The sequence below is a fragment of the Buteo buteo genome, chromosome 6 (assembly GCF_964188355.1).
Source record: "Buteo buteo chromosome 6, bButBut1.hap1.1, whole genome shotgun sequence".
Taxonomy (NCBI): Eukaryota; Metazoa; Chordata; class Aves; order Accipitriformes; family Accipitridae; genus Buteo; species Buteo buteo.
The window spans coordinates 44165525-44191509 of record NC_134176.1 but is presented as its reverse complement, the minus strand read 5'-3'; the positions used below and the strand labels follow the sequence as shown (position 1 = coordinate 44191509).

At 38.9% G+C, this 25985-nt stretch overlaps 1 protein-coding gene and 1 non-coding gene across 5 annotated transcripts in view; both read left to right on the top strand.

The window, feature by feature from the left end:
- CKAP5 (cytoskeleton associated protein 5) overlaps positions 1-22954 on the top strand; it is a 52635-nt gene extending 29681 nt beyond the window's left edge. For 2 of the 4 annotated variants that reach the window (XM_075030785.1, XM_075030786.1), the window contains exons 19-45: positions 472-529; positions 612-737; positions 1075-1211; positions 1376-1550; positions 2086-2199; positions 3780-3908; positions 4552-4746; positions 5396-5531; positions 6324-6412; positions 7242-7352; positions 7636-7761; positions 8461-8610; positions 9001-9204; positions 10459-10594; positions 11418-11611; positions 13446-13618; positions 14765-14938; positions 15382-15502; positions 16170-16349; positions 16836-17023; positions 17380-17455; positions 18258-18446; positions 18561-18698; positions 19219-19302; positions 19396-19555; positions 21295-21449; positions 22641-22954. In XM_075030785.1, the coding sequence (XP_074886886.1) occupies positions 472-529; positions 612-737; positions 1075-1211; positions 1376-1550; positions 2086-2199; positions 3780-3908; positions 4552-4746; positions 5396-5531; positions 6324-6412; positions 7242-7352; positions 7636-7761; positions 8461-8610; positions 9001-9204; positions 10459-10594; positions 11418-11611; positions 13446-13618; positions 14765-14938; positions 15382-15502; positions 16170-16349; positions 16836-17023; positions 17380-17455; positions 18258-18446; positions 18561-18698; positions 19219-19302; positions 19396-19555; positions 21295-21449; positions 22641-22895 (3973 nt within the window). In that variant the 3' untranslated portion in view covers positions 22896-22954. The remainder of the gene's footprint in view (positions 1-471; positions 530-611; positions 738-1074; positions 1212-1375; positions 1551-2085; positions 2200-3779; positions 3909-4551; positions 4747-5395; positions 5532-6323; positions 6413-7241; positions 7353-7635; positions 7762-8460; positions 8611-9000; positions 9205-10458; positions 10595-11417; positions 11612-13445; positions 13619-14764; positions 14939-15381; positions 15503-16169; positions 16350-16835; positions 17024-17379; positions 17456-18257; positions 18447-18560; positions 18699-19218; positions 19303-19395; positions 19556-21294; positions 21450-22640) is intronic. The other 2 variants (XM_075030787.1, XM_075030788.1) reach the window with 2 other exon arrangements.
- Positions 15552-15662, top strand: LOC142032485 (small nucleolar RNA SNORD67). Its single transcript, XR_012650847.1, has one exon. It is a non-coding gene; the product is annotated as a small nucleolar RNA SNORD67 (small nucleolar RNA).
- Positions 22955-25985: the final 3031 nt, after the last annotated feature.

Below are 25985 nucleotides of genomic sequence, written 5' to 3'. Positions count from 1 at the left end.
TCTTTCTCTTGTAAATTTCTCTTTGAAATTTATGTCTTTCTGGAAGATCCTGAGACAGACTATCAACCACCCCCCTCACCTTTGTTATGTAGCCATGTTTCAGGTGCTTAAAATGATTCCAGGCTCATCCTCAGGATTTCAGTCCTAGCAGTCATATGGATGAGGTAGTTTAAGAAACTTTCCAGCTGTAATAATAGCAGTCTTTGATATCACTCATCTTATGTTTACTGTATTGATTTTCATAGTAGGCTATTCCCCAAAGCGATCTCTTTTGGTAGCTATTTAAATAGTTACCATCTACACTGTGTCTATGATATTTTTTTGTAAGTGGAAATACCTTCTGCTTGTGAGTTAGTTGTATGAAACTGTTCTCAGCACTTTTTTTTTACTTTAGCATATTGTGATGATTTTTTTTCTTGTTGGTACTTCCTGTGTTGCGTTCTACTTATGGGGGTTGTCTTTTTTCCGCAGACTGAATGTCAAAGCTTTCATCAGTAATGTGAAGACAGCTCTTGCTGCAACTAACCCAGTGAGTAAATTTAGAATTTGAATCCTGAATTATTATCAATCCCTAATTTGAAGACTGAGTGCTTTTATCCTCTTTCTGGCAGGCTGTAAGGACTTCTGCCATTACCTTGCTGGGAGTCATGTATCTTTATATGGGACCTCCTTTGCGAATGTTTTTTGAGGATGAGAAGCCAGCCCTTCTCTCCCAGATAGATGCAGAATTTGAAAAGGTATGAAGTGTAGCTCTCTTACTACCAAGTCTCATTAAAACTACTTGGAAACTTCGGTAGCTGGAATCTGTAGTAATATTGTGGTCTAACCTGTGTTTTTGTAAGTGAACCAGATTTTTTTAAGACAGCTCACCAAAGTAGCTGCAAACTTGTTATGTCTAGCTATGTCAATAGTTACTTTTTTTTCATTACTAACTTAAAAAGTTTCTGGATTGGTTTGAATAGCATAATGTCTATCACCCCGAAACAGTGCATTCATATCATGCAAGTTTTTTTATTTTTAATGTCAAATGAAAAACCGTGAAATAGGTGTTTCTGATTTTTGTGTTGCTTGCAGATGCAAGGGCAGACGGCACCAACACCAACTCGTGGCATTTCCAGGCACAGTGGGGGAGGTGGGGATGATGGTGAGGAAGAGGAACAAGAGGATGTGGGGAATGATGTTGTGGATCTCTTGCCAAGAACAGATATTGGGTAGGTTTCAATTCTACAACCTGAAGACATACTTCCATTGCAATTCAAAACTTTGTGTTTATAAACACTTTCTAAGCAGAAATCTGTGGTGTTAAAAGCACTTAAATACTAAAAGACACATAACTAAGAAAATAGGCTGTTTACCTTTTTTTTTTCTCTTCCAGTGATAAAATCACAGCTGAACTAGTGTCTAAGATTGGGGACAAAAACTGGAAGATCAGAAAGGAAGGTCTAGATGAAGTGACAAGCATAATAAATGATGCTAAGTTCATACAGCCAAACATAGGAGAACTTCCGGCTGCTTTGAAGAGTCGTCTCAATGACTCTAATAAAATCTTGGTATGTTATTCAAAATCCTGTTTCAGCTGTTCCCAGCTTAGAACTTGAAACAAACTATTTGTGATTTCTGAACCTTGCCTATTACTCAGTCTGTTACAATGTCATGAAATCAACAGCTGGAAAACAGTGAACTGTGTATTTCCAGATCATATATTTGCTTATTTTATAAGTATTTGTCTTTGTATTAAAAAATAAAGGCCTTCAAAAAAGGGAAAATCTACTCTACTCTGAATGTAATGCTAGCAAATTGAAATAAACAACCAACCACAAAAATATTTGGATAATTGCTCCACTTGTGACAAAAGTGAGGTGTCCCTTCTTTGAAAATATTTTTAGTTGAACTTCAGTTTACTCAGAATATAGAAATAATATTTATCTGTGTGATTAATTTGAAGTCTGGAATAGATATCATTGAGCAGGCATTCTAAAGTAAAAGCCTAGATGTACAGCAGTGTTACTTTTCCCCATGTGACTTGGAGTTTTGTGTATGTGGTTGTAGCAGTATTTTATTCAAAGCCTTTTTGTTTATGTGCAGGTGCAACAAACACTGAGCATCCTTCAGCAGCTAGCAACAGCAATGGGTCCCAATATCAAACAGCATGTGAAAAATTTGGGCATTCCTGTCATTACAGTCCTAGGAGACAGTAAGGTAGGACACTCGTCAAGTTCTCTTTCCTTTTTGCTGCTCACTATCTGAGCCATGCCTGAGAATAACTATTGCTGTTTGGACTTGCTTTTGAGAGGTGGATAGTAGTTAAAACTTCTTTGGAAGCTTACAAATTTTTTTGAAAGGTTCTTGCCTAAATGACAACTTACTATCCAAATATGAATGTGTGCCTGAATATATGTTCTGCCTGAGGTGTATTCCGCTGCTTGTAAATAAACCCAGTCAGTGTCATATTCAGCTTTTAAATGAAATGTGGTGACTCCTGTGATACTTGCAATGCTGAAAATACACTATGTTAGATGCCAATCAAGTTTGCTTGGTAAAGTTGCTTGTAGAACTTCTGTTATTTTTAGTGTATCAGTGTGGATTCCAATGTACATTATTGTCTTTGTGTCACTCTGTAGGAGACCTTTGAACTGTAGGTAGAAACAGGGCACTCGCAACTGACACTGAAGCTTGTATAATGTCAGTGTTGAGCTTGTCAAGGTGCTATGTCAAAATCAAAGCTAGGACCATGTGAAATAGCTATTTGAAGCAATGGGGGAAGGAGGCTTAGGAAGATGCCAGTGTCTTATGCCAGAAGTGGTGGCATACTTCAGATGTCTCTACTCTGAATGTGAGTAGGAAAAAGAGCAGAAACTGCATCTACCTGTCCCAAGCAATTATCCAATTGCTAGAGTTTTTGACAAAAAAAGAAGGATCCTTTTTGGGCCCTACTTTGAAATGTTGATAGTGGACCCACTGAATAGTTGAGGAAAATCAACAGCTTGTAGCATGAGTGAAGACAAATTAAGTTTGAGCAATGGGAACCAAGGCCTTGTCAGAGAGGCTGAGTATCTATTTATGTGCAGCACAAGATTTGTTTCTTGTCCCATCTTTAATCTCATTGAGGGGAAAGTTATTTGCAAGGATGCTTACTTCTTGTTTAGACACATGCCTGGATGTTACCTTTGCATTTAAAATTGATTCATACTAAAGCTAAATGAGTCTGTTACATTATCAGCTTACTTCAGAAATTCAGTCTACAGGAGAGAGTTGTATGTATGAAGTCATGTCTATACTGATAACATTTTGAAGAACCATGGTTGTTAAGTATTCCATCTGACTCCTCCTGACTTCACATAGCTGCTTCAAAAAAGGGTGCTGTTCTAAATTTTGTTTGGAAAAAACCCCACTAAAAATGGAAATTGGTAGGAGTTAGAAGACTCCCCTGTTCCTGACTTGACTTTTGCTCATGTGTGTCCTAAATGAGAGTGCCTTAACAGGCTTCATAACCCACTTGCCTTGATTTATGAATGTGCTAAGTCTTTATTAAACTTATGTTTTAAAAATCATGGTAGGTAAGTATAGTGTCTGATTTGGTGATTTCTGCAGCTGATAGCATCACTAAAACTAAAATCTTCTGAATCTTAGACTTCTCAAGCCATGAAGAAAAATAGATCTCAAAGCCTGTGATGTAGAAGCTTTTTGCTTTCATGGGAAGGATAAATCTATTGCCTTTTCTGTTGTAATGTCTGACCTCTCTTTAGGATTATTATTTTTAAATCTTGTTCTTGCTACAGAATAACGTTCGTGCTGCTGCACTAGCAACTGTGAATGCCTGGGCTGAACAAACTGGCATGAAAGAGTGGTTGGAAGGGGAAGACCTGGCTGAGGAGCTCAAAAAAGAAAATCCTTTCCTAAGACAAGAGGTAGGCTTCTATGGATTAAACTCTGTCTAATCAAAATAACCTTACTTGCCTATGGACTGTGTTTATCTATGCAGACTGAAATGACACAATGCTACCATTATATGAGTAAACAAGTAGCTATGTCTTCATATTGACATAAGAATTGTTAAACCTCAAAAGGCTAATAATGACCTTTCTTCCTGATGATAGCTGTCATTCAGATTTCAGTGCCTCCAAAATGACATTTTTGTCTATTTCGATCAGCATTTTAAGAGATAGTGTGTTTTCCCTCAAATTAACCACATAGTAATGAAGACTAGAACTGAAGTGGAGTCATTTAATATATTTGAGACTGATAAAGTGTAGCTGAAATTCTGATGTTACTTTCAAAAGGAAGAAACAGCCCATGCAGTCTTAAGAGACCAGGCTCCCAAGTTTTAAGACAGCTGGGTATTAACATACTACACTTAATTTTTAAATTTTTTTTAATTGCTGACATGAAAATTGGTGTTGGTTAAGAATATTTCTCTGAACAAATGGTGGGGTGGGGTGTTTTTCCTGCTTACATAGAGGTATGCAAAGGACTACTATTCAGGCTCTTGTGGCCTGACAGATCACTGTGAGCACTTAATTCAAAAACTTTTAAAATAAAACTTTCTTTCAGCTTCTTGGTTGGTTGGCTGAGAAGTTGCCTACCCTCCGTTCTGTTCCTTCTGACCTACTCTTGTGTGTGCCTCACCTGTACTCCTGCCTTGAAGATCGAAATGGGGATGTGCGTAAAAAGGCACAGGATGCCCTGCCATTCTTTATGATGCATCTTGGCTTTGAGAAGATGGCAAAAGCCACCAGCAAGCTGAAGGTATTTCTGTCACTGAGATTAGATAATGTGACCTTGAATGAGTGGATATTAACAAGTCACATTTACAGTCTCATGGCATGCTATCTTGCATCATGTAAGCTTGTCTGCATTGAATATTTTCAGGGGAGGCTGAAAATAGTATCAGGAGACTGTGAGTTAGAGCTTTCTCTGCCTCAGAGTCTACTGCTACCACAAGTTCATAACTTCAGGAGCTTGACATTTATTCATTCTGCTTTCCTTCTGAAAAAATCTACCTGCAGGTAGCTTCCATACCAGTTACTGTCCAATTGTATGCCTTTGAACACATACTTTAAGATGGCTTCTAGCAATTTGGTGTCTTATGGACTCTTGAGTAGCTTAATCACTATTAGGGCACTCCATTAACGTTATAGGACTGCTCACCTAGAAGAGATTGCTGGTTCATGTTTCCTATAGGTCTTGCAGAAGAAACTTAATGGAAAGGTGTTTTATCTCAGAACAGAAATACCTGAAAACACTGATGTTTTGAGATAAGCATCCTGGAAGATGCTAAACAGAGAACAGCTTGTTTCAAACTACTGTCATTTTCCTTGTCTGTGGCACATATTAGTAGTCAGTATCACTACTCTTTCTGAATTTATCACTTTTTCTCCCCGCTTCTGTTCTCTAGCCAACTTCCAAAGACCAGGTACTGGCCATGCTTGAGAAAGCCAAAGCCAACATGCCAGCCAAACCAGCTCCTCCTGCTAAAGCATCTTCCAGGGTGGTAGGGGGAGCTGCTCCAGCCAAATTCCAGCCTGCATCAGGTAACTTCTCTTATGTTCTGGGAAACGACTGAGGAAAGGGTGGGTTTGGAAGCCTTTTGACATGCCAGAGGAAGAAACATACTTAGCAGGAGGAGAGGAATTCAGCATAGTTAGGGTCACAAATAGCTGTGTAATCTACTGAGTTCTGTCTGCAGTTCTGGTCTTGCAGTTGAGTCAGCTTCCAATGTAGGAGGGTTTTTCCTTTCCACACAACCATCTGTCAGCTGCTCTTTGAAAATACCTGCTTGGTATTCAAGCTAAACCCCATGGACTAGAGGATTGGTTGTTGGGGTTTTTTTGTAATACTAAGCTGATATTAACATAACATTTTTTTAAAATGTTTTTTCATTAATTTTTATCTGGAGTATTTCTTCTGTATAGTTCACTGTGGTGCTACCAGAATGCTTGTGCTGATGCATAAGACAGGGTAACAGGATCAGGGGACAAGTGATTTGAAGAAGCAGCCCTGCCTTATCTCTCTGCTGGGGCTAGCTTGCCTGCTCAAACTGGGTGCAACTACAGCTCTAGACATTAGCCTGCACAGTATATGTGTGTGTGCATTTTTAATTGTTTTGATAATGACAAATTTGCTAACATATTATCTTAATTATGAAAACTTTGTATGCTAACATGGAATTTAAGGAACGTATTTTATGGGTCTAAAATCCTCTGACCTCTGTGTGATAAGTGTATTTTATCCACGAACAGTTTTTCTTCTGTCCTAAGAATGGAAAACTGTGCTGACCTAAAATGGGCTTGTTGGTAGTTTGAAATGGTCTATTGTTTCTCCAGCACTTGCTGAAGATTCAGGGTCCAATACCATGGAATCCAAGCCAGATCCAAAAAAAGCCAAAGCAGGAGGAACCTCCTCTAAAGCTAAGGTATGTTGATTTCATTATGTATAAAATCAGTTCTATAAAGTTAATAGCTGTAGCTTGTTAATGTATTATAGGTAGAAGACTATATCCCTTGCTAGGGCCTGCTTTTACTGGGAATCTTTATGCTTGTATGAGTTCTGAAATGGCAGGTCTTCCCATATTGCTTACTTAATCGCTACTTTTGTCTTATTTAGTTCTTAAAGTTTGTGTTGTCAAAAATGCAGTCTTGTGAGCAGCTCGGTCTATGTTCTAAATCTGCTTGACGTTCTTAATTTTGTGCTGTTGAGAATTCGTTCTTACCCTTGCAGTTCCAATGTTATACTTTGAACAGTAATTTTGAACCCATATATCAAAAGAAATTAATCTCTCCTTTACCATATGAAGGGTAAAATGTTCTCAGTCACAAGTGCTAAAAGGAAAGGAAGACGCTTAAATGCATAATAGTAATCTCAACTGATTATGTTTGAATTTGTGGCTAGGCTTTTCTGTTGTTTTGTGTTAAAGTAATTTTTTTTTTTGCTATTAACTTTAAAGTTTGTCCTGTGTGTGTATAACTAAAAAAAAGCCAAATTGTTCTACAGTCCCGTTGCCTCCATTGTCTAAAGTAGTGTTGTGATGAGAACATCTGATGTAGGTTCAGATTCGTGGCAGGAATGAATGGAACAAACCTGGAAGGATGTTGTAGATTTGCCTAAGTCGATGTGTTCTTCTGTCAAAACTCTGATGCTAGAGTTGATGCCTTTGCTGTGAACACATTAAAAGGTTTGGAACGGTAACTCTTAAGAGTAAATGGCTGTCTAACAATAAAGCCTTTTCTGTGGCTTATTTACAGCAGTCAGATGTTAATAGCAGTATGTCCAAGGGCAATACCAGCCTGTCCAAAGCTAATACAAGCCTCAGCAAAGGCAGTACAAGTCTGACAAAGAACAAATCTATCAAACAGGTACCCCGTTGGGTTTTAGGGATGTGTGTGGGTGACTAGCACACTGGTTGAGAGTGATGTGTCATTATTTCACAGGGTACTACTGTGCACACTGTTATGGGTATTGCTTCCACAGCAGCAGAGCACATACTTCTAAAATTCTAATCAACATTATTCTTCCAGCTTCTCTCTGGCTCTTGTACACATAGGCAGCATGAGGTTGGCTGGTATCTAACGCTTGCAATTGATAGGACTGAGGCATACGTAGGTCTTGTGTTGCCTGTTAATACCTTGCTTTTTTCAGGGTGTACAGGGGAAGAAAGTGCTAAGCAAGCCTAATCTGAAAGAAGATGATGATAAATCGGGTCCTATTTTTATCATAGTCCCAAATGGGAAAGAACAAAGAATGAAAGATGAGAAAGGGCTGAAGGTGAGAAAAATCTGAATGTATTCACAAGTGTTGAAGGAGTGTAATTTTAATGCATTCTTTTGGTTTTTAATGTAGAATTAAACATGCTGCAGTATGAAAGTGATAGTCTCTGTCCATCCCTTAAATGGATTATCTAGTTCTTCAGTTGACCTTCTCAAGCCAATATCTGGTTTGTTGTGGTGTTTCTGTTCTGATTTTCAAATTTTGTGCATTTATACGCTCTTATAAAAGCCAAAGGCCTTTTTATAGCTTCTAAGAGGTGGTCTTCAGTTGTGAAGTATCATCAAGTTTTTACCTGAAAACAGTTGACTAATTTCAGAGTTCTAGGATATATGCTTTAATATACTTACTTTGAAAAGCCTCACTTATCAAGCTTATCTTTTGTAGGGAAATTGTTACCTAAAACATGCATGTTATTTGTAACTTGCTAGTAAATAGGCCTATCTATAGCTTAGAAACAACCACTTTAAATTATAAAAAAGATAATGGCCTAAAGATAACCACTCCACATAGAGAAAATTTTTCATGGAAGCCAAGGTGAGCAAACACCACTGATTTTTAAATTATTTTTTTTTTGGTTGATAATGAGAAGACTTTAAAAACAGATTCTAAAGCAGAATTAAAGGGAATGCAATTTGCAGATTCTTTCAGGAAGAAAAGGTATTGCTTGCTTTGAGTTGCAAATGCTGCCTTTTACAGGTGTTAAAGTGGAATTTCACTACTCCCCGTGATGAATATATTGAGCAGCTAAAAACTCAGATGTCCAGTTGTGTGGCCAAATGGCTACAGGATGAGATGTTTCATGCAGACTTTCAGCACCACAACAAAGCACTGGCTGTTATGATTGAGGTGAGTTTGCATCTGTGGTAGTAGATGATGTTGTGTAGAATTATTCTCTGCTGTGAAAGATTCTGCTTGAATTAACATCAAATTGGAATTCTCTGAGGAGCCAGGGGCCATTGTTCTGTGAAGCTGAAACCTTAATGTACATAAAAATAATTTTGAGAGGAATAATGAAGTTGGTATTAATATTGTTTCTTGGGAGAAGGGAAAATTTCCTCACTGGAGACTTCTCTTAGAATTCCAGAAAGCTGTGTAAGTTAAAAGTGAGTACTTATGATTCTAAGAATCAACCAATAAATGTAGACCGTCTTATCAGGCATATCTTTTCCTTATTCTCTGTTCTTTTCTTGAACAGAGTGTTTCATTTTGCACAACTTTTTTTTTCTCTCCTTCAAGCACTTGGAAAGTGAAAAGGATGGAGTCATCAGCTGCCTGGATCTGATCTTAAAATGGCTTACCCTGCGGTTCTTTGATACCAACACAAGTGTTTTGATGAAAGCACTTGAATACCTCAAATTGCTTTTCAATTTGCTGAGTCAAGAAGAGTATCACCTTACTGAAAATGAAGCATCCTCTTTCATCCCATATCTTATCCTAAAGGTACAGTTCATAGTACAGAAACTAACCTTTATTTTTCATTAGGAATATGGCAGGATACCATCAAATACTCCAATATATTTGGAGTAATATTCCAAATATATTGTGAATAGTGTTAAATTGAGTTGGCGGCCGGTCACAAGTGGTGTTCCCCAGGGCTCAGTATTGGGGCCGCTTCTGTTTAATATCTTTATCAATGATCTGGATGAGGGGATCGAGTGCACCCTCAGCAAGTTTGCAGACAACACCAAGCTGGGCAGGAGTGTTGATCTGCTTGAGGGTAGGAAGGCTCTACAGAGGGATCTGGACAGACTGGATCGATGGGCCAGGGCCAGTTGTATGAGGTTCAACAAGGCCAAGTGCCAGGTCCAGCACTTCGGTCACAACAACACCATGCAACGCTACAGGCTTGGGGAAGAGTGGCTGGAAAGCTGCCCAGCAGAAAAAGACCTGGGGGTGTTGGTCAACAGCTGGCTAAATGTGAGCCAGCAGTGTGCCCAGGTTGCCAAGAAGGCCAACGGCATCCTGGCCTGTATCAGAAATAGTGTGGCCAGCAGGACTAGGCAAGTGATTGTCCCCCTGTACTTGGCACTGGTGAGGCCACACCTCAAATACCACGTTTAGTTTGGGGCCCCTCACTACAAAAAGATGCTGAGGTGCTGGAGCGTGTCCAAAGAAGGGCAACAAAGCTGGTGAAGGGTCTAGAGAACAAGCCTTGTTGAGGGGCTTGGGGGGAACTGGGGTTTGTTTAGTCCGGAGAAAAGGAGGCTGAGGAGAGACCCTATCGCTCTCTACAACTACCTGAAAGGAGGTTGTAGCAAGGTGGGTGTCAGTCTCCCAAATAACAAATGATAGGACAAGAGGAAATGGCCTCAAGTTGTGCCAGTGGAGGTTTATATTGGGTATTGGGAAAAATGTCTTTACCGAAAGGTTTGTCAAGCATTGGAACAGGCTGCCCAGGGAAGTGGTTGAGTCACCATCCCGGAGGTATTTAAAAGACGTGTAGATGTGGCACTTAGGGATATGGTGGTTTAGTGGTGGACTTGATGATCTTAAAGGTCTTTTCCAACCTAAACAATTCTGTGATTCTGTATTGCATATTTGCCTTTAGAAGCCATTTACCAAAAAGGGTTTTTGCATTGAGAATAATTCTGGGTTTCCTAACGTTTAGACTAATTGACAGTAACATGAGACTGCTTAAAATATTCTGTATTTCTCCCCCACCCCCTTTTTTTTTTTTTTTTACTTTTCCCCTAGGTAGGAGAACCGAAAGATGTCATCCGCAAGGATGTACGTGCTATTCTGAACAGGATGTGTCTCATCTATCCAGCCAGCAAGATGTTCACTTTCATCATGGAGGGGACAAAATCCAAAAACTCAAAACAGCGTGCAGGTGGGAAATAGCATGATGAACTGGGCAATTGCAAAGTACTTGAAATTGCTTTGTTTTGCATCTTGAAAAACCCAACATAATAATGTTTGGTGGAATATGACATTTGCCTCTTTGTAGAATTTTATGCAAATGCTTGTAATTGTTTAAAGGATTGGATTTTAAAGTAGTATCGTCTTGCTTTTTATTTTTGGTTTCTTTGTACCTTCCAAAGATGAGCATTCTGTTAAATTATTCTCAGCATTAGGATTGAGTCTCCCTTGATTGGGCTTGTTGTCTTAGTGAAACATACTGGGGAGAACAGTGACAGTACTATTGTCCAAGTGACTAAGGGAATCTGTTAATCTGATTAAGACTTTGGAAAGAAATGTCTCTACGTTGTACATCTGTTTCAACTTTATTATAGAAATGATTTGTGGTACGGTGTTTGTAGTTCAAACAATTCCCTAGTCACCTTGAAAATGTCTTATCCTGATATAACCAGGAAGTTAAACTATATACATGATATATAGCATTGCAAGCTCACAATTGTCTAAACCACCTAGATGTGACATTAACTGTAACATTGCTCATATATGGTAATGGGAAATATTTGAAGGGTATAGGAATGACTGACAGCTTTTTAGATACTATCTGTGTGAAGTAGTCTGAACCATTAGTTTACTATTCATCCCATAAATCACCTGGAGTATATCTATCATCAGCACCATGATTGACACTTCTATACAGTGAATGTTCAAGTTGTGTGAGCAACACAGAAATTGGGAGGGCTCTCTTCCCAGCAGCTTTAAACTTGAATGTGCACGTGTAATTTTCTTCCTTTTAGAATGCCTGGAAGAGCTTGGATGTCTGGTTGAATCATACGGCATGAATGTATGCCAGCCAACTCCAGGGAAAGCCTTGAAAGAGATGGCAACTCATATTGGTGATAGGGACAACACTGTGCGCAATGCTGCACTGAACACCATTGTGACTGTCTATAATGTTCATGGTGACCAAGTGTTCAAGCTGATTGGAAATGTGAGTGTAACTGGAAATAAGATTTTTTTTTTAACTTATTTTTTCAAATCCTTATGCTTTTGTAGGGTTTAGCACTGTTTTGCTTGTGATTGTGGTATGTCTTGCTGTTGGCGTCAAGAGCATTTTGTAACGTTGAAAATAACTTGCAACACCATAGCTCCACTAAAAGTTAATTGTTAGTTAATTCCTCATTGTGGGATATATAACCTGGGTGTTCATAAATGAAAAACTAAATTGGAAAAAAATGAGCAAAACACTGACTTTCATGGGAATTAAATTGTTTATAAAGAGTAACTTGCTTTATAGTCAACTGTATAGGTAACACTTGTGCTTTAGAATTGTATTTGGATAACTTGGTCAAAAAAGGCTAGTTGTTGGGGCTTCATCAAGTACTCAGCTTTTTTTTTTATGCCTGTTTCCACTAACTGCTTTGTAGTTGAAGTCTGGTAAGTTTAGTTTGCTTTATCTTGCTGTGCTCCAGTGCTTAAGGTCTGTGTCAGTACTGTGTTGCTTTGTATTGCTGCTGTTTTGTTCTCTGGAAATCATACTTAGCCATTTCATCTAAAGTGCAGTGAAAGTTAAAGGTGGCAAAACTCACTTTTCAGTCTCCAGCAGTGGAAAGCAAGGTCACTGGGTTGTCTGCAATTACTGTGCATAACAGATTAAGTGTACTGAATTTTAACCTGAATCAAGGTTAGACCATTTTTTCCTGTTCTGTTCTCTGATTTTTGTGGTCCTGGTAATGTTTATAGCAGCACTTAAACTGATTACAATATGATAGATATGTTAATGCCTGTACAAATTTTTTGTGTTCTGTTATATGCCATAGTGCGTACAAGCTATTGGATGGATGTTTTATGGAGTATGATGAACAGGAAAGCAAGGCTGCCTTCCCCCCCGCCCCCTTTTTTTTTTTTCCAATTTCCTGAAATGTTGAAATTTCATGTGACTTATTTTCTCTGGTAACCATTTCCATGAAAATTAGTGTTGCATTTTCATTAACATTTTAGATTCCCATCTTATTTTAACTATTGTTCAGAGTGCAATCTGCTGCCCTCTGAGTTGCATAGTCCATTTGCTTTTGAATTTTTAAAGGTTAAGAAAAGAACTGTAGCACCTTGAATAATTCAACCCCTTCTGACCATGGCTTTTTGAGTTTCAGTATGGTCCATCTAGTCCCCAAATGTATGGCTTTTCAGGAAGGTTTCCAAATCATAGGCATGCTGGAGAGTACTTCCCACAAAATTGTCATGGCTACTTTTGTTCAAATGTAGTCATTGGTAACCTTTGGTCCTGTAGGTAAGCAGATAAATATGATTCTTTTCACTGCATGAGTTGGAGTGTTCAGTTGGCTTACCTTCTGTTCAGGGTGAATTAAGAGTACATTGAACGGGTCAACTGTTAGAAGGACTCTGGCTTCTGTGGTAGGGTCCATAGTGTTAAAGCATTGCCTGGGTTCCTAATAGGGGCTGTAGGAAGGTGGGTGAGGATTTTTTGTTTGGTTGGTTTTTTGCAGCAACACAAGCAACAATTAGAAACACATGGTAGTACCATAGTTTGAGTTCAAGCTGGCTTGTTTCTTGGATATTATGTGGGCTAGAAATAGCTGTATTCAGTATTACAGCTTGTCAGTGTGGGTTAATTAGCTCCTGAAGTAGCACCTGGCAGACCAGAGTGGCCCTATTGGATTGCTGATGGATGGTAGTATTGACAGTTCATACCCTTGGTATTGGAGAACTTCAGTCCTCAATAATAAGTGGCATACCTCCTGTAGGTGACCAAGATTTCTAAAATCCATACAACTCAAATTGAGTGAAAGCGTTGTGTGTTATAGCTTTCTGAGAAAGACATGAGCATGCTGGAGGAAAGAATAAAACGGTCAGCCAAGAGACCATCTGCTGCTCCAGTGAGGCAGGCAGAGGAAAAACCTCAGCGTACTCAAAACATCAGTGCTAATGCTAGCATGCTGCGGAAAGGACCAGCTGAGGACATGTCCTCCAAACTCAAGTATGTAATGATAAATTATGGTCTGTGGCCTGCATAGTGTATGTGCTAATATCATGTCTGGCAATGTTATTTTAGTTCTTGTATCATCATCTTTGCATGTTGTGAAAATTGGCCAAATAATATAAAACAAAATGTCTGAAACTTTTTTTGTCTTGTCTGTCTTGAAATCTTTCTAAATGGTCTTGTGCCTTTTTTCACTGCTTCTCCATGGACAGAATTATGTATCGCACTTATAGGATGTAAGTACTGCCCACTAACTCCTTGGTAGCAAGGCTCTTGTATCTTTCAATTTCTACCCTAGTCATCCCTTCCTGAGGGTGACAGGTTTACCATGGCAAATTCTAGGTTATTTACAGGTGTCTGAATTAAAGAAAAGAAAGAAACCAAAAATACAGGTTTCTGCCAAGGTGACTATATATAGATCAAACTGCAGGCAGACATGGCCCTTCCACGTTAAGCAGCTGTTAGAAATATTGGGTGGCCTTCCTATGTGTTACATTAAACTTGGTGTTGATTGGACCCTGTTCTTAACTTGTTAGGGCAGACATACAGTGCAGAACTGGATGAGCATGTGTGGATTATAGAGCCTGGGGCAACAGTACCCCCTTGCTCATTATCTTGGAATAAAAGTCCCTGTTGAGAACTACGTATTAGAACATTTCCTTGAAAAATCTGATATGCAGTACAAGTCATGTAGGATGCTAGGAGTCCTAGGTTCAGATGAGTTTGCAAGGTTGCTATGTATGTATGCATCCTATCCATCATTTAAAAAAAACCAAACAAAAACAAAACAAAAAACAGCCTGCTCACTAACACTGTATTCCATTAATACTACTTTAAACTGTGCTAGATATCTCTCACAATGAACCAGTGCATACCTATCATAGATGCAGAGGGTCTCGTGGTGGGTTATAAGAGAAACGAGGAAGGCAAGTCAGTAGCAGCTGCTCCTCTAGCCTACAAAAGCTTGTTTTACTAATGGCTAGGGGAAAGGCAAAGGGGGTTATTATGAGGCTTGAATAAAATCAGAACTTCAAAATCTGCGCTATTCTGTTATGAGAGCTTTAGGGCTACCAGTGGATGCTAGTGCTAGTACACTTGCCTCTTGTGTATATGTAATAAACATTTCTCTCCTGGTTTCTATAGCCAAAATCGCAACATGGGCAGTCACTCTGAGACAACGCATACAGTTCCACGGGAATTTCAGCTGGATCTTGATGAAATTGAAAATGACAATGGTACTGTCAGATGTGAGATGCCAGCACTTGTACAGCACAAACTAGATGACATCTTTGAGCCAGTCTTGATTCCTGAGCCCAAGTGAGTCTAGTCTTAACTCCTAAGTGAAACCAGTAGGGCTACTTAAAAACTATTTTGAGAAGCTGAATTGACTGTGCTAGTTTCTACATTCAGACTTGTTTACACAAGAAAGTAGTGTCAGCTAATTTGAAGAGAGATGTCAAAGTGACAGTCTGTTGTACTCTTCTGGAATCTGGAGAGCAGTTATTTCTAACGAAAAACCTGACTTCTGCTTGTGTGTTTTTATAGTAAAAGTCTCTTGAGTTTGTAAGTGCATCATCAGTCAGTGTCTTTAAAAGTAGTGCAGTAGACATGTTAAAAGGAATGATTCCTTCCTTGAGTATTCTCTGTGAAGAATGAAGTCCTTTTCCCTTGTCTCTAAATGGTTAATGAAATATAGCAGTTCAGTGTAAATTAGAGCTCTCTCCAAAGAGTAATGAATCCTGTTTTCTTCAACTGTTCAGAATCCGTGCTGTATCCCCACACTTTGATGACATGCACAGTAACACAGCTTCTACTATCAACTTTGTCATTTCCCAAGTAGCCAGTGGTGATATAAATACAAGCATCCAGGCTCTGGCACAGGTAAGTGAATTAAGGTAGCAACTAATCACACTGTACTGAACTGTTTTTCTGCGAGGGTGATGAGTTGCACTGTGGTGGAGCAATCATGTCAGGTGACATGGACTCTGCTCAGAATCTCCCTGTTGACAAAACTAAGTGCACAGGGGCCATCTGACTCGCTTTAGCAATAGAAATTCGCACTTGGATGATGTAGAATAGACTCCTAACACAAAGCACTAAGAAAAAAAAAAGCGTATCTGTTTTTGTCAAGTATCTGTGCTATAAGTTTGAAAAAGCCAGTGAAACTTAACTTTTATATGTAAATTGTTTTACAGATCCTCAGCAAAAGAATTGTCTTGCCTCTCATAGCTTTTACATGTTTCTAGGATGACTTAACTACTTAGAAGTATTTTATCCAGAAGATTTCATAAAGCTGTTAGTTCCAGAATCCATAATGCAGCATTTCATGTTTTCACTTGTGTACAGGATAGGATTGCAGTTCTCTAAAATAATTGGTTGTATTGGGATTAGCAATAGGCTACTGATTTCAGGTGAAAGCTTAGAATACAAGTGCCTTGGCAAATGAATTGGCCAGGGCAAAACCTTTCCTATATAAAAGTTTTTAAATTATAGTTGTTTCACACTGTTTGCATTATGTTGACTTGGGTGTTTTGTTCTTAAATCTTAGATTGATGAAGTTCTCAGACAAGAAGACAAAGCAGAAGCTATGTCTGGCCACATTGACCAATTCCTAATAGCTACCTTTATGCAGCTTCGGCTAATCTACAATACACATATGGCAGATGAGAAGCTAGACAAAGATGAGATAGTCAAACTTTACAGCTGTATTATTGGGAGCATGATCTCGGTAAGGCTTTGACCTAAAAGTTAAGGTGGAAAGCAAATAATTTCTGTGCAGAAGTTGCAGGGGAATGGAATGTCTGTCCTGAAGCTAGGTTAGCTTACTATCGAATCTTATGTATGAAGGTTTGTTGCTAATTGTCTGCTCGCCAATGCACCTTTTTGAGAGGGAGTGGGGAATGAGAAACTGGGGGAGGGAAGAAGGTCTGTTTGTTGTTTCTACAGAATACAGCCACTCTAACACTTTTATTAAGTTCTGTTTTAATAGTCCTTACCTTTTGAGTGCTTAGTTGGTGGCCTAAGTATTTTCAGAAGTCACTCAGTAGAAATAACTTTCTTCCTAGTTGCATTTTTATTGTTTAATGTTGGGGGAGACGGGGGGGGGGGGGGGGTGGGTGGGGATGTCAAATGGTTTGACAGTGTAGTCTAGAAAAATCCCTATATTAAAGTATTGCATGCAGGGAAAACTTCTAATATTGTCTTCGATTTGTAGCTATTTCAGATAGAGAGCCTGGCTCGAGAGGCCTCCACTGGCGTGCTGAAGGACCTAATGCATGGTCTTATTACATTAATGCTGGATTCTCGGGTTGAAGACATTGAAGAGGGTGAGCAGGTCATCCGATCAGTCAACCTCTTGGTAGTGAAAGTTCTGGAAAAGTCTGACCAGACCAACATCTTGAGGTATATAATGAAAATTGCACAATTACTGCCTCTCTTCACCTATTCTTGTGTGTTCGTTGAATGGCTGAGTTTGTTAGTCATTCTATAAGCAAAGAATGATGCCTGTAGAATCACTCAATCTGCACAGTTAGAGGCAGGCTAAACAAGCCAGCTTAGTATGATTCTGTATGCTTTGTAGTTCAGACTGCCTCTTAAACTCTTGTAGCATGCTGGAAAGAAAGAAAGAGCTGTTACACAACACGACGTAAACTGTTGGACTAACACTAGTCTCTGGTGTGATATTCTGTGGGGAGTTGGCATCTTTTTTTTTGTGTAGCACTTTTCTTGTGTAACTGTTATAAATTTATTCCTTCCAGTGCTCTGCTTGTTTTGCTCCAAGACAGTCTGCTAGCAACAGCCAGCTCTCCTAAGTTTTCGGAACTTGTCATGAAGGTGAGCCTGTAGTAGAGGTTTTGAACTTATTTGGTTTATCTGAATCAACTTAGCTGAAAAAACAGATATATTTAAAAAAAAAAAATTGGTGACCATAACTTGAAGTATTTCTTATAACTCTTACAATTACAATCTTATAATTGGATGTTACATATAGTGACGTCGTGTATGCCAGGAGGGAGATTAACGCCTGCTAGTAGTTTACAGAAGCTTGTGTATACCAATACAAACTCCCTACAGAGGTGCGCAGTCACCTGCTGGGCTTATTTACTTAGGCACAGCACTGTACTATGGATTCAAACAGTCCCAGGCTGGAGCTGGCTTGTATTTTGTCATCTCTAAGAATAGGCAGAGTAAACATGCAAATGTCTGTGTTTAAAGCATGGGTATGATCTTTTTTTATAATAGAATGCCCTTTTGTAACTGGCATGATTTAAAGACAACTTAGGTTAGGTGCTCTTAATGAGGTTAAACCTAAAGAACTTGTGCTGTGCAGGGGTGTACACAGCATATATGCATTATCTGCTGAAACTTCTTCACGCAAAGCATTCAGTCTCCTGTTACTGGTAGAGAAGTCAGCACTACTTTTATGCATCAGCTCTAAAGAAGGATCTGGATACAGTACAGCTAGTTAAAAAGAGAAAGTATGTACCAGTGCAAATATAGCTTGAGCAGACAGACATGGTGCATGTCTGTGGTAGCAGAGTGAAATGGCTCAATGATAGTTTTGTATAATCTCTCTTTATATAATTAAATGCTTCTCCCTTGAGTTGTCTTGCTTTAAGTCAGCCTCTTGTTCCAGTGTCTGTGGAGGATGGTGCGTCTTCTTCCGGAAACCATTAATAGCATCAATCTGGATCGGATTCTACTGGATATCCACATTTTCATGAAGGTCTTTCCCAAAGAGAAACTGAAGCAATGTAAGAGTGAGTTTCCTATAAGGACACTGAAGACTCTGCTTCACACCCTGTGCAAGCTGAAAGGGCCTAAGGTCAGAGCAGTCACTAGTCATGTACTTTTGAATTGGATGTTCATGCAGTCTCTAAAGCTTTTCCTTATTTTTTTCTTTTTTTTTTTTAATTTATTCCCTTTTTTCTCCTTTTAGATCTTAGATCATTTAACAATGATAGACAACAAAAATGAGTCTGAGCTGGAGGCTCACCTGTGTAGAGTAATGAAACACTCCATGGACCAGACTGGAAGCAAAGCTGATAAGGATACAGAAAAAGGAGCTTCTCGCACAGTAAGTAATGTAAATCTATGGGTAGGGAGAGAGAATGTAAGGCAATTTATTTAAGAAACAAGCTTAATTTTGTGGTTGTGGAATATGAAGTAGCAATTGCCTTTCCAACATGCAACTACTGTTGGAAATACTCTTTTAGTTTCACTTTTATTTATGGCTGTTTTGGGAACTTGCAGTGTGTTTCTGTTATTACCTGAATATTCTGTGCATATCCCAGGATGAAGTGCTCTCCAGGACATTCAGGTGTGCAGCATAGGTTTTGTGCTGCCTGATACTGCATTTTAAAAGTTAACTATACCAAAAACAAGTTTTAAACACTGGCGGCTTCGAAAGAGTCCTACAGTTTGATGTCCTTACTCATTCTATGTAAACAGTGGCTATGTAAACCCTTAACGCTTCAAGGTTTTCTTCATCTTGGAAGCTCTGTATCCAGCTAGCAGGTGTGAGGGCACTGTGGATTTGTTTAACTACCCTTTGTGTTTATTCGCTTTGTTTTAGAAGTCTCCTTTTATTTATTTAGGAGGAAAAGGCTTCGAAGGCCAAAGTTAACGATATTTTGGCAGAAATATTTAAGAAGATTGGCTCCAAGGAGAACACTAAGGAGGTAAGTGCTCCCTTCCCGCAAAGAAGAGGGCATGAGACATTAGAACGGTGTATGCAGCAGTTGTAGTAATGCTCGGGAACTCTTCCCTCCCAGGGTCTGGCAGAGCTGTATGAATACAAAAAGAAATATTCTGATGCAGACATTGAGCCCTTCCTGAAAAACTCCTCTCAGTTCTTCCAGAGCTATGTGGAAAGAGGCCTTCGGCTGATAGAAACAGAACGGGAAGGGAAGGGACGTATTGCTGCTTCTACAGGTACATATTATAGCAAAACTGATTGATTTATGAGATGCAGAGATATAGGGAGAGCAGTTACATGTCCCCTGGTAGAAACTAATATTTGCAGAGGTTTATGGATTTCCAAAGTGAGTCAAGTATGTTCTTGGCACCTGTGTTGCTTCATGAGGCACCATTTGCAGGGATTATGCAGTCTTTGTTTATAAAAAAAGAGGTTATAACCATTGTCACGCTAAATGTAGAAAACATTTGAAAGGCTTGGTAAACAAGTGGTTCTAATTCATATCCTGTAGTCTGGGTTGAACATTAGCTGATGCTTCATGTGTCTGGTATCAAGAATTGTTTCTGCAAAGTATACAGCTAGTTTATAACAGCAGCAGCTTTCAGGTTCTCCTTTTACCTTTTGGTTACTAAAATGGTACAGGAGGTTTTTTGATAGTGTTTACTGTGGAATTAAAAACTTTATTTTAAATAACTTGAAGTGTTTCTATAGTGGTCTTTGACCCCTTTCCAGTAAATCAGCTTTTTAATTAGATAAATTACTATAAAACACTTAGTTTGTTAGTGAGTCTTTCCATTGCAGATAAGCACAAATTAGTATTTAATGCAATATTAGGGAGGGAATGTAGCAAATTATTAGCTGACAGTAAAAACTGATACCCAGGCTGGCAAAACTAGCTTTAACTTTAATATCTTTCACATTGCACAGTGTCCTGTGAAACTTTAGCCTTTTCTCCTACTACTGTTCCTTCTCCTATCCCTGTATTGTAAATTACTTAAGGAAAATGATGTAAGTTTCTTTCAGAACCTCCTAAATCTGTCTGACTAGATAGGACAGAAAATTATATCTTTCATCCTAAAAGTCTGTACAACCAAGAAATGTTAGTTCAACAGTTAGAGATTTCAAAACAGAATTTAAGTGCCCCAATTTTGTCTTTTTTTTCTCCTTAACTATAATAGTTTGATACAGTAAAGGATATTGTTCCATCTTGCAACTGTGCTTTATTTAGACTTAAAGTATAAATGTTTAACCTAAATTCTCCTTTTACCTATTTTAAATACCCTTGCAGTAAACAACTGATAACAAATCTCTGTCCACACTAAGTCTTAGAACTTGCCATTAGTTTCAGAATGGAAAGGTTTTTTCATAATGTAAAATCTTTTCCTAGTCTTTTGGTAGGGAAGCTTTAAAAACCTTGCTACATGCCTTGATAGAAATCAGGATAATGATTGAAAATGATAATGGTAAAATGATAGAAATCACTATTCCAGATTGAACTGGAAGAAGCAGCAGCTTTAAGTTACCTGAACAAGAGGTAAAGAGGGGTTAGAATCAGTGGTGAAGTCTGCCCAGAAATACTACTAAACTTAGAAAAAGACAGAAGACCCCAAATATTTCCCATCCTGCCAATTGCTGAGTTCTCTCTGTTGGACATCATGGTTACTGCTGATCCACATCAGCATCTTCCTCTCCCCACACTGTCTTCAGCTGTCAGCCTCCGCACTACTTCTGGAGCTGCTGTGCTGCCACTTCTTAAATATCTCAATTTCTTTTCTTGGTTTTCGGTTGTCACTCTTGCAAGGAAATGGAAGGGTTGATATGCCTATACTAGCAAATGCAAATAGCTTGGTAGTTTATAAGTTGGTTGATTCTTCATCCATTGCATCTTATGTCAAGGAACTGACCAAGACAGTTATGCTTGTTTGATGTTTTCAATCGTTTTTTTTTTTCCTCCCTGCTTCCCCTCATCCTCCAGGAATTTCTCCTCAGATGGAAGGAACATGTGTTCCTGCTTCTACCCACACTGTATCTTCATCTATAGGAAACACAAATGGGGAGGAAGTGGGGCCTTCAGTTTACTTGGAAAGATTAAAAATCCTCAGGCAACGTTGTGGCCTTGACAATGCAAAGGTATGGTACTTGACAACACTTGTAAATCCCCAGGGGACGTACTTCATTTGCACTTTTTTTAAGAATTCAAATGATTGGTTTTCCTGTACCAAAGGCATATTCTAATCAGAATTGGTGATCTTTCATTATACTTTCCTAGCTATTCACTGCATGTCACCACACCTAGTATAAATGGCTTTAAACTCATTACTTGGCCAAGTAGGCTTATGTTTCAGTCCATTCTTTGCAGCACTGGTGTATATGCAGTTGTTTCTACAGCCTTATAGTTTGGTATCTTCCCTTGCCATGTAGTAGAGTCTCAGAAAGGTTCAAATAACTACTGTTCTCTAAAGGTTAACATATATTGATCTCTGAGTTGTATGATGTGGAAATTGTACATCTTTCTGCTCTGAAACAACCATAAAAGCTGAATGAAGACTTTGAATGAAGTTTTATGTATTTTGGGTGTATGGATACTGAGGCACAGAAATGGTGAATGAGCTTAGTATTGGAAACATGTGGGCCAAAATTTCTAACAGTTTGGTGATCTATGTGTTAGGAATCTAGTGCTGATTACTGAAGCTTGCACTCAGCTACATGAGAAGCAATGTTCATTCTAGGAATAGTCATTTAGGCATGTCACTGTTTTAACCTTTGACACAAACTTGCATGTCAGCTCACAGCTCTGAGGAGGGGAAATGTTTCCTAGATGATAGTAACAAGTTAACGCAGGTGGAAATATCAATTCAAAAGAACAGCGAATTGACATTTGAAGTCTTTGGCAGAGCAGATCTTACTAATCAATCCAAGTTTCCTCTTCTTGTTCCTCCAGAAGACTCACTGGCACATAGGCATGGACTTTCCTCTTGTGGTGTTAGAATTCAGGCTGTTCAAGACTGCAGCAGGCCATCTCAGCACAACGCTGGTCTGCTGTGAATTTTTGATCTTTAAAAACTAGTTCCTTGGTCCCTAATGACGTTAAGCTAAACATGAACTAATTAAATGACAGGAATTGAGTAGTTAGCTTTGCATGGTTCTGACTTTGATGGCAACTGACTTTATCACTCCAGATCACCTGTGCTGTATTGCTCCTTCCCTTTCCTCTGTTTTTTGGTGTTTGCTGTGAAGATAAAAAGCCATTGATTAAGGTTTGTACTTCTTACATGGCTTTTGCCATTATCTGTCTTAATGCTTCACTTTCCTCCCCTATAGCAGGAAGACAGACCACCTCTGACATCTTTGCTCTCTAAACCAGCACTCCCTACAGTTGCATCCTCTACAGATATGCTTCACAGTAAGCTCTCCCAGCTCCGTGAGTCACGGGAGCAGTACCAACATCTGGACCTGGACTCCAATCAGACTCATTCCTCTGGCATTGGAACTACCCTGGCTTCACCCTCTTCTGCAGCAGCTAATATTGATGACTTGAAAAAAAGACTGGAGAGAATAAAAAGCAGTCGCAAATAGAGATGTGAGAGAGACAGCATCACTGTTGCTTGGGCTGTCTTCAGCTTTAGTTTACTAAACTAGAAGTCTTCATAGTTAAATGGCCTCATTTAGGCCTAATGTATACAAACTGGTTTATGTATAATACAGTGGATTTTGGGGGGTTGAGTCATTGTGGCACAAGTATTTGTACATACTCTGCTTCTCAGTGAGCATCTCTTTGACAATAGAAGGCTGTCTGTGTATTAGTTTTAGTGTACAGACCTGTAAACAACCATCCTCTTGCTCAGACTAGTTTCTCATAACTTGTTTTTTTATTTGTAAAATTGTCTTTAAGATCTTTTCCTAGTTCTTAACTCTTAGAAGATCTTTAGTGATTTCACTTTTAATTTTGTGAATTCTTCTCCATGTAATCCTTGAACTGTTGATTCTGTATGGACACATGGCATGAAGTAACTAATTTAAGTGTCTTTTGTAAATAAAGTTTGCGTTAACTATACCAGCCTCTGTAGGAACAGCAGTGACTGCTGGTTAGAGAAGTCACTCTCTATTCCTGAATGTTAGTGACTGGGCATCTAGAAATGGAACTAAGCTATTCTTGACATGAACCTTGGGGTTTGGATATATTATAAGGAAGATGAGTGAACATATACTATCTGCGGGTGCAATCCTGAGACTTTGCACTCTTCTATGAGTGGTAGTGCATTTTTACATATATTTGCTTTTTTGTTTTGGAACATGCTTCTGTAACTTGAGAGTAAGTTGAGAATATTTAGTTTGCTCAAATGCTTATTTTAAATTATCTAGTCCTCGTGATGCCTTTACCCAGATTAAGCATAGTCCCATCTGTGTACAAATGCTTTCTCTGAGGGAGCCTGCTGCTGTTGATATGGAATAGATTAGCAGTGATGTACAGTCAGTGGACTCATTTATCCTGAACTCATTTGGTTAAGCAGTCTTCCTTGTGCAGGTAGACCTCACCACCACGTTTGTTTTGCTCTTAAAACATCTGATGTCAGTAAAGTCTACTATTTTGTATGACTAAGAGACCTGGTAGTGCTAGTCTACGAAAGCTGTAGCTACATTTTTTTTTTTGTAAGGGTGTCTTCTGATTAGCCTTTTTCAGAAGCTACAAGTATGAAGATTAATACATACACTGTGTAGCCTTTCTAACCCTTTCATCTCTAGGGAAGTGATGCATTTTCACCTTACTACCGCACTTCCATGTGAGAGCTGGTTGTGAAGCATAAATTGCACATCTGTTCCATAACTAAAACAGAGTTATTGAAGAGTTGGACAGGCAGGCTTAAAATAGCACACTTCTGCTCTAGATTTTAATCTGTTCCATGTAACTGCTGCTTTTGTTGTTTGCTCTGTGGACCAGCAGTCTCTGCATTAGGGCCGTTACTGAAACTATCTTGCCTGATTACAGTAAAAATGTGGCTTTAAATTAGTACCTGTACAACAGATCTATGCCAGAGCTTCTGCAAATGGCTGAAACCTTCCTTTTACAGGACCCCTAAGCTGGGGTTGCAGTTGACTTAATACTGCTTGGTGCTTATGGTGAGTTTGTACACTGTGATAGCAGGTGACTTGCGAGCGTTCTCCATCCTGTGTTAATTGACATGATGCCATTCATTGCTCCACCACCTCGATTTAGTAGTCGCAGTCTCCTCTCCTAACCTGAAGTGGGCATGCACTTTCTTGTGGAACAGAGCTGTATGATAAGTGGAGTTTTGGCCCTTATTGTTAAGTGCTGAGGTTTTTGTGTACTTAAACCGGGGCTGTTTGTGAATAGTTTGTTTTAGCTGGCACTAGAGTTACTGCCACTACCTCTCAATTACTAGCTGCTTTTTGAAACTTACTGATATTTAAATTAATCTGTATGTTCCTTTACCATGTCCGGCAGACGTTCTGAAGAGCTATTTGTTAATTAGCTCAGGATGTTAAAACAGCAAATGCCTGCAAACCTGCATAGAACTATTTTAAATTTGAAGCTGAATTGGAAGTGAAATACAGGAATAATTGAGTAGCAGAAGATATAGTTGCTTACTATGAATGAGTTTTTGCCCTGTGTCTCTGTAGTGTTTGGTTGGACTCAATATCCTGGGAGTTCTGAACTAAAACTTGTGCACATAAATTAATAAAGCCTAATCTTTAGCCCAGACAATGTTTAAATAACATTAAACTGAATTTTAAAAATGATTCCTCTGTATTGTTTGTAACAAGTCAGTATTAACAGTGACTTACTCCAGAAGGTGTACGGTCCTGGTTCCCCTCTTAGGTATGTGATTTCTCACAGATTATTAGATAGCAGTGAAAGGGTGAGGCTAAAAATTTAAACACTAGAAAGGCTAAACATTTTCAGTGTCCGATGCCTGTGGTTATCAATGACTTTAAACAGTTGTGGAATTTGAGCTCTTGAGGTTTCTTTCTTCAGATGCCTTTGAGAGGTTGCTTTTATGCTTTCTTTGGGCAATCAAATTGGGCTGTCTTCAAGTGGGTTCCCAAAGGGGTCATCTTCAGGAAGATGGCCAGACAGTAAGTGATTGATAACTTTGTTTATATCCAACTAATTTTATCCAACTAATAGTTATGTCTACTTTCACTTTTTGAACATCATCACTCATGCTTTGTACAGAGTATTAAGCAGCAAACAGAATTTCACTGTTGCCTGTTTCTGTGACTTGATGGCACTGTGAATGAGGAGTTTAGGAATAGGGTGTCATAGGGAGCAAGGAGAGTTTCTAAATCTCATGATTACTTTAAGAGAAAACTGGCCTGAACAAATTGGCTAGTCAAGAGTATGGGTTCACTGCTGTACTGCTGGGTCCTCAGCGGTCCACAAATTGCTGCTAAAAAGGAGAGTTCACGAAAGAACTGAAGCTTCTCTTGGGAGTGATCCTTAAGCAGGCTTTATAAGACAACCAAACAGGTATAGTGCAGGATGCTTCTATTGGAGGCCCTTTGACAATGATTGTGTATGAATTGCTTCCTTCTGACTCTCACTATACAGGTGGAAAATACACTTTGAGGACCCAGCACCACCTGCCAGGTAGAAAATTACTGCCATACAGTAATGGAAGTGCCACTTAATGTATTCGAGCCGAT